This window comes from Lingula anatina, chromosome 3, assembly GCF_051362555.1.
Source record: "Lingula anatina isolate TDL-2025a chromosome 3, LinAna3.0, whole genome shotgun sequence".
Classification (NCBI taxonomy): domain Eukaryota; kingdom Metazoa; phylum Brachiopoda; class Lingulata; order Lingulida; family Lingulidae; genus Lingula; species Lingula anatina.
Window position 1 is genome coordinate 969009 of NC_141769.1, and position 8512 is coordinate 977520.

At 37.8% G+C, this 8512-nt stretch overlaps 1 protein-coding gene across 1 annotated transcript; it reads left to right on the top strand.

Moving 5' to 3' along the window:
• The first annotated feature begins 314 nt into the window (after positions 1 to 314).
• Positions 315 to 6634, top strand: LOC106179531 (ectin-like). The gene is made up of 4 exons (XM_013563204.3): positions 315 to 416; positions 699 to 929; positions 5413 to 5601; positions 5840 to 6634. Exons 1-4 carry the CDS (start codon positions 320 to 322, stop codon positions 5914 to 5916), a joined length of 594 nt encoding a protein of 197 aa, XP_013418658.2. The 5' UTR covers positions 315 to 319; the 3' UTR covers positions 5917 to 6634.
• The last annotated feature ends 1878 nt before the right edge of the window (positions 6635 to 8512 follow it).

Consider the following 8512-nt stretch of genomic DNA (forward strand, 5'->3'; position numbering starts at 1 on the left):
TGAAAACAACAAGAAGATCAAATCTCAGTAGCAACGTATCAACAAAGGGTACCGATTTCAACAACTACCACTTCGAGGAATGACAAGGGTCGACCCAGCCTCCCAAGCGAAATCCACTTTTAATTGCAAGCAAACGGTCTAGTTCCTGTTTTCAGTCCTATAACAATTTAGGTTTAAGCGGCGCTGGATACGGCCTGACACTTTTAAATTAGGGGCAATTAAGAGCAACAACAAATTACATAACATTTTAAGGGTAATTGCCATGACACAATGTGTCTGCGGTGACGGTGTTCACTATTTAAATACGCGACACTCTTATATGCACCACGCAGCTGTCTTTAGGTTTCAGCAAGGGGCGGCCATGAAGTTCGTTGGCGTGGTTGGGATTATCCTGAGTCTCTCGGCGTTGACGTCAGGTTAGTATTTGGCCTGTTAACTCTATTGAAAATGGTCATTTTGTCATTTCTCTAATCTTTCTTAAACTAATATATTTTTTCTTCTTTATTTTCAGTTGGTTTTTTTCATTTGTATATCACATATATAATTTACCTTTTGTTTATTGAAGTTTTTCCAATTGTCTCATCTTTGCTTCTTTTACACACTGATATTGAAAAAAAATTGAGAAATTTCTAACAATTTATTTTCCTTTATTTTCATACCCTATGACAAATGAATTAAAACTGTTTCTTAATTATCAGCCCACGCCGTAGCTCACGGGCCTGACTACGTGGTTTGGGTCGCCGAGTGGGGCACCTGGAGCAATTTCACCATTTGTACGGCAAGTTGTGGAGGAGGAATCAAGATGCGAACGAGGGAGTGTATTCTTAGGAAAGTCCACTATCACACCCTACATAGCGTTGGAATGAGGCCCTCTTGCTGCGCGGGAGCGTCCGTTGAGATCGTCCCCTGTAATACGCATCAGTGTGTCAGTAAGTCTACCTCTGTCATCATTTTAATATTGTTTAATTTTGTTTACCGTTTGGAATTTAAAACGCAAAGAATAAAGCAGCACTATTTCTTCATTCAATAGACAGTATCAAAATGTTGTCTAGCTTTAATATTTCGATGTAATGTCTGTCAAGCTATAAAACGACAGAAAAGCTGCATTAAACCGAATGCACTTGGGCGGTAATGATATTTTTCTGACTGTCGGCGGATTCCGACGTTTTGGGTGCCAAGAATTTCATTTTTGAGATCGATGCAGAAGCCCCCTTGATTCCACTACTCTAAATGGCAGTCTCATCCCTGTTTCTGTCAAGATCTCACCCTCCCTCTGGGGAAAAGCAGTCAGATGATGCACAAGCATGACAACGTTGTTACAACTACCGATACAGTTTCGTTGCGGCTATACTTGTAAGCATGGGAGTCAGGAAGAACTTCATTAAATTGTCTCAGAGTCTAGAGCGATTGAAGTAAAGAGCTTGAACTGAAACGTTTCAACGATTGCACGAAAAATCACCAATGTAGAGCCGAGTTTTGATACCGGTTGCAAAATGCGTTCAGTTGCAAAATGCGGCGCTACTAGTAGAGGCGCATTATGCATCTAAGCGCATTTTGCAACTGCAACGCATTTTGCAACCGAAAAGTAATAATAATAATAATATATATATATATATATATATATATATTAAAATGGGAAACGCAACAAAGTTTTTTTCTAAGTCAATGAAATGGTTTGAAGTGCTATTAGTCCAGGAAATTGGTGAAAAATTGTGCATTTTTTACCTACAAGCATGAAATTTGGCACACTTATGGACAATAAAATTCTAAGCAAATTTGGATATATGGGCATGTCTGAAAATTCCAAAATGGCCGTCAAATCCAATATGGCCACCAAAATACCTTTTCAAATTAAAACTTTAAGTACATAGTCTTCTAATGACTTAAAATATCATATAAAGGTTAGAAAACACCATGGTATGAATCCTTCAGGTATATTAAATCCAAAATGGCCGCCAAAAGTAAAAAAAGCAGACCATTTATTCAAGATATCCATTTGAATGGGGAATTCATCAAGCACTTAAAACTACAAGCATAAAATTTGGCAGGTTTGTGGAAAATGAAATTCTGAGCAAGTTTGGATGTATGGGCATATCCGAAAATTTAAAAATGGCCTTCAAATCCAAGATGGCCTCCAAAAATACGACTTCTAATTAAAACTTCAAGTATATAGTCTTTTAAGGGCGTAAATATCATACAAAGGTTAAAAAACACCACGGTATGAATTCAGAATCAATATTTGCTTTTTTAGGTGTATTAAATCCAAAATGGCCGCAAATAGTAAAGAGCACTCTACTAATCCAAGATTTCCAGCAGAGTGGTTAATTTATCAAAAACTACAAGCATGGCATTTGGTACAGTTGTAAAACAGGATTCCAAGCACTTTTGGATGTATGAGCATGTCTAAAAATTTCAATATATGGCCCCCAAATCCAATATAGCCGACACAAATACCCGTTCAAATTAAAACTTCAAGTATATCTAATCCTATAATAACTTAAGATAACATTTTATGGTTAGACAAGACTATGGTATGCATGAAGTATCAATATTTGATTCTTTAAGTGTATAGAAATCCAAAATGGCCTCCAAAAATAAGAAAAACAGGCCACTCACAGCAGCAGTATGGTGAATTCATCATGCACTTAAAACTACAAGCATGAAAATTGGCTCAATTGTACAGAACAGGATTCTAAGCAATTTGTTATATAGGGGCATGTCTGGATATTCTAATATGGCCACTAAAACCCTTTTAAAGTAAAAAAAAAAAGACTACTATATAATCTGACTGACAACAGTTTTACTCTTTTTTGGTTTTTCGCTCCTTTAGTTACATTTAGACCCAAATGACCATAAAAAAATGGAACAGGACTCCTTTTGGTCTAGTTGTGACACCACATGCAGCAATTCTATAAATGTCAAGGATATGAAAATGTCAAGGTATTTTCACAAATAAGTTTCAAATTAACGAAAGTTATTTTATCAAGTAAGTGTTGCACATTTTATGGGTGGTCAACCTTTTACTTTAGTAAATGGACAATATCTCAACAGAGGATAACAGCTAGCTACACCGAAATTTCTACTTATTTGGTTAAATAATTTTCATTTATTAATGTGTGCCTAGCTTTACTAGTAGTTGTGTTTCCCTCAGCTTTCCCAGTATTTCCTTAAAGCTAAAGCTTCTACATGTAATCCACTTTCCCCAACAAAATACCAAGAGGCATTGGTCGTTTTTAACACCAGAAAGCATCAGTTTACATGCATGAGGGTCAATAGGAATATGAAAGTGTGGAAGGGCATATTAGTAGATGTAGGTTACTAGTGTGAACCCTTATAGCACCAGTCTTCCAATGCTTCTGACTCCCCTCACCACAGTTAGCAACTGCACACATAACTACAAACAGATGTGGTAGGAGCTACCTGGTAGATTTTGTAAGCTGGGTAAGTGAATACTCCTCATGGCTTCATTCTGGATTGTCCCACAGAGACAATGATGCCGGAAATCTCATGAATTTTTACCTTTCAAAGTCCATATTGCACTAATTTCTTGGTGTAATCCTCAGAATACATCGTTTTTTGAAGTTTTGTATGTATTAACTGTCTGGAGGATTTTAATTCTTTTATTTTCATGTTCAGTTTTTTGAAAGTATAAGTTTGTAACTAAACAAGTTGCCAAATGATCAAATGAAAACCAAAGTTTGGCGCCTATAGATCAGTGCTTCTTTTTTAGTGCACGAAGTGTGAAGTCTGCAATGCAACTCTTGGATACAGCACGTATCAACACCTGCCCTCTGTTTGGGGTACAGGTATTTCTTTGCTCATAAATTTTCACTAAATTCTCGGTAGCCATTACTGCGAATGTACTAAAGCCAATTTTTTTAATAAGAAGCTTTTCTAATTTACTTTTGAAGCACAAGATAACATCATAACATTATCGAGTGCAAATGTGCCCCGCTTTTAGTACTTTACCAATGAAAAACACCAAATTGTTGAGACCTGTATGTTTGATTAGCTGTCATTTTTGTTATATTTATGAGCATTTGATGAAGCGCCATGCACTGATCTAGCTGAAGAATCATAACCAACAGACAAAATTGGTACACCCCAAGTTTTTTATATTTGCCTCTTTAAGGCTAAGTTATTCTGGTGTTTCTTTCACATTTTATGGATTTTGCACGATACTTTTTTTCTTAGAAAGGGGGAGTCACTCATGAGTGCCATATAAGAAGATTGCTAAATGGGAATTGATCTAAATGAGAATCCAGAGCAAAAAGTCAAACTACTTATGTTGGTTTATCAAAAGAAGGACTTTTTTCAGTACATAATAAATGTATCATGCTTGATGGTTTTTTAAAAACTCTGTAGAATAGCTCCTGCACAGGTAGGAATATGCTGATTATACAGGTAGTTTGCAAAGCCCACATGCCTATTCCCGAGTGATTACAATTCAATAGTTGTGGTCTGCTGACTTTTGGAGGCCATTTTGGAATTTTAAAACCTTAAGTGGCAGATATTGATACTTCATACATACAATGGTATTTTCTTACCATTAAATGATATTTTTATAAAAGACTATACAAATAACTTTCACCTTGAAAGGGTATTTTGGGGGCAATATTGAAATTGGCTGCCATATTGGAATTTTCAGACATGCCCCTATATCCAACGTTGCTTAGAATCATGTTCTACATAACTGTGCCAATTTTTATGCTTGTAATTGTAAGTGCTTGATGATTTTACAAAACTGCTGCATATTTTGCATCAGTAAACTGCTTATTTTACTTTTGGAGGCCATTTTGGAATTCTATACACCTGTAGAACCGGATATTGATAATTCATTCATAGCATGATATTTTCCAGCTATAAAATGATATTCTAAACCATTTTAGGACTATATATTAGATGTTTTAATTTAAAAGAGTATTTGTGGTGGCCATATTGGATTTGGCGGCCATACTGGAATTTTCAGACATGCCCATATATCCAAAAAAGCTTAGAATTCCATTATCTACAACTGTGGCAAATTTCATGCTTGTAGGTAAAAAACGCACAATTCACCCTTTTTTCTGCACCAATTTCTTGGACTATATTGAGGTAGAATTGGAATGTGTACGGGGTTCCTTCGGCTAGGTATGCTGAATTTGGTGAGGCTGCCCCTGGGACAGACGATTATATACATGTATAATCTATTTCACATTGTTATTTTCTAGACCATCATAGTGACGAACTAGAAACGTACTGGATTAATTGATTTAACATTAGGGATTTGCAGAGGTTCTTCGGGATTATATTGTGAGTTTGGATGTGGTCGCCGTGGGGTTGTCGATTCTAATTAAATTTTACATCGTAATTTGTCTTCGCCGTATAAAAGAAATCCAGAGAACAGTCAAATATACGTTTTTTTTCATTTAGTCATCGGCGGATGGTCCCCATGGTCCATCAACACTGGCTGTTGTAACGGGCTGAAGATCAGACATCGTACTTGTACCCACCCTCCCCCAGTCAACTCACCTGAGTGTGCAGGACACGCTGTGGACAGTGTTATGTGTGGACCAGAGGACAAAGAGATCTGTGTGGGATGTCCAAGAGACTGCCCAAGACGTGAGTAGAATGGTTACTCAAACAATGTGTTCTGTAAAGTCACACTCTTTTTCTGTAATATCCTTCCTTTTTAGTTTCTGGCAAATTAAATTGGAAGGTACCTTAAGAAATGTCAGTCCACATTTTGGAGTTCATCTCTTCTGTTCTTCAAACGCAGATCTGAATTCTTTAAAGGAAATGGAAAGCACTACCTGAAACTGACTCTCCGACTCAAAATGAGGTATTTTTCTCGTTTCAGCGTACATGTTTCACCATCACCACCACCACGGTCCAGATGACGGCCATGTCCACGATCACGTGTTACACCGGAAGTAGTTCTTTCCTGGATTGAAGCAGACGACAAAGACTTACGTTTACTTCAAATTGTGTAATTCTGAAAGAAAACCTAAGACAATTCATATTGAAGAGACAATAACATCTAATACAACATTTTATTTTCACTTTATTTCTGCAAGATTTATCTTTGTTACATTATAAAAACGTAATCAAAAATTTAAGTTTTCACCGTTCCAAACAAGGTTTGTAGGCCAAGTTATATACTATTTTTAGGTGCAAAAATTAAAATTTTATTTTTGTTAAGGTCCTTATCGAATTAGCAAAATTCTGAAAATATAAAATTACTATGTTTTCTCTAAAGGTATTTTCGCAACAGTGTCATTTCTGGATCCTTTTTAACTTTTGTTTAGAACTGCATATCTTTTGGTGAAGTATTTATATTGCATGATAAATATTTTCACTAGTAATGAACGTCTGATGAGGTGTCTCAAGCACCAAAGCTGAAACTGCGGAGATGAACACACACACGTGCCCTCGCACGTATGCACGCACGAACAAACAGATTCACACACACTGGCACACATACGAATTAACACACACACAAGCACACATGCACATTACACAAGCATTAATTACTGTAAACACAAGACACATTTGAGATGTCAGTTGTGTCTTTTCTGGTGACAAGAATAGGCTTCGCGCCATTCCAGCTTGACCCAGTTCCTACCGAGTTAGGCCATTCCTGACGGCCAGTTGTGCAATTCTTCAGTTTTATAATAATAAAACTATACATTGTGTTATGATAAAATACGCTTCTACGGAAAACGTAAAAGCAAAAACAAATAAAGTCTGATTCACAGAAAGCGCACTGTATTGTGTCTCAGCGCGGTTTACAATTATTAACTTACTTTATTTTGCTTGCGATTTCAGCCAACAAGATAAAACACATTTAAATACATTAGTTTTTGTGTGTAGAGGAGAGGGGGCCGTTCCATCGAAAATGTGCACGACCTAAATAGAAATAGAAAGATGGTTATAAACGTACATGGGCAGATAGCACATGCATATCTTTGAGGTGAAAGTGGTGCAAGCGAAAGGTCGTCTTTTGAGGGAAAAATACTCATTCCGAGTCCCCGTGGCATCCCCGCCCCCTCTCCCCTAACGTCGAGATGTGAACACCAGATGTTACCTTAAGACGGCTTGGGCAGCTGTGACGTCATCAGCGTCAACTTTTTTCATTGGTGAAACGACCGGAACGAGCTGTTACCATGCCAACGGTGACCTGGCAGAACTGTCTCTCAGGTGTTATAAATGTGGAGCTTCTACTCGCTGGAAGCGTCTCCTCGGGGGTTTCACCATCAGATGATGAAGACAAGTTTCATCGGAGTGCTTTTTCTAGGACTCTGGGCGCATTCGGCAGGTAAAATGTGAATTTTTAACTTACTTCGTGAAGATAAAACATCTCTATCCTTCTCTCAAACAAAAACAAATTATCCATACTTCTTATGGATTTAACTTTATCAATACATCTAGTAAAATGTACAGAATGCTCATTCACTCACTGTTTCTATTTATTTTAATGATATTCTTCTTTGAGTTGACTGGATCTAACCATCTACTACAATGTATGTGCCAGCAACAGCGTTAATGCAATGAGCAATTTCGTTCATATCGTCTTGAAATGATAATATAAAAAGTTCTAGTCACTTCGTTCTCTAATTTTTATCCCATGAGGCGTGTTCATTAAAACTTCGATTTTTCTCTTCAATATTCAGCCCACAGCGTAGTCAATGCGCCCACGTATTTAGCCTGGATTGCCGAATGGGCCGCATGGGGGAATTACAGCACGTGCACGGCGAGTTGTGGAGGAGGAATCAAGATGCGAACAAGAGAGTGTATTGTGAAGCAGGTTCACTACCATTATTTCTATAATGTTGGTACCAAACCCTCTTGCTGTGCCGGAGCGTCTGTTGAGGTGGAACCATGTAATACCCACATGTGCGTCAGTAAGTGTGCTCGTTTTTGTTTTCAGATTTTCATTGGAGTGGGAATTTCAAAATCTGAAACTTTCCACAAAATATAAGCTTACAAGTCACAAGATTGTTATTCTTTTTTAAAAAGATAATTCAGTTTTCCAGAACAAGTTCCATTTGGAATATTACCACACGCGCAGACCCGTCTCATTTACAGCATTTTCCCTCTCAAAACATTCAATGACTTTGTTTGAAGTTGCTGTGAAATGTTTGCAGTAAAATGTCCTCAGCTTGGAGCAAACACAGACTAAATATTCCGTCTTTTCAGTCATCGGCGGATGGTCCCCATGGTCCATCAACACTGGCTGCTGTAACGGGCTGAAGATCAGACATCGTAGTTGTACCAACCCTACCCCGGTCAACTCCCCAGAATGTACCGGGCCTGCAGTGGACAGTGTTATGTGTGGACCAGAGGACAAAGAGATCTGTGTGGGCTGCCCGAGAGACTGTCCCAGACGTAAGTAAAATGGTTACATTGGGGTTGTAGAATAAGCTAGTGCTCACTAACTCAGCAGGGACTCTCGCTGAATACAACCAAATTAATAGACCAACACGCCTCCTCTTGTTCCCAACATTCATACAATGACCAGCTTTTCTGTATT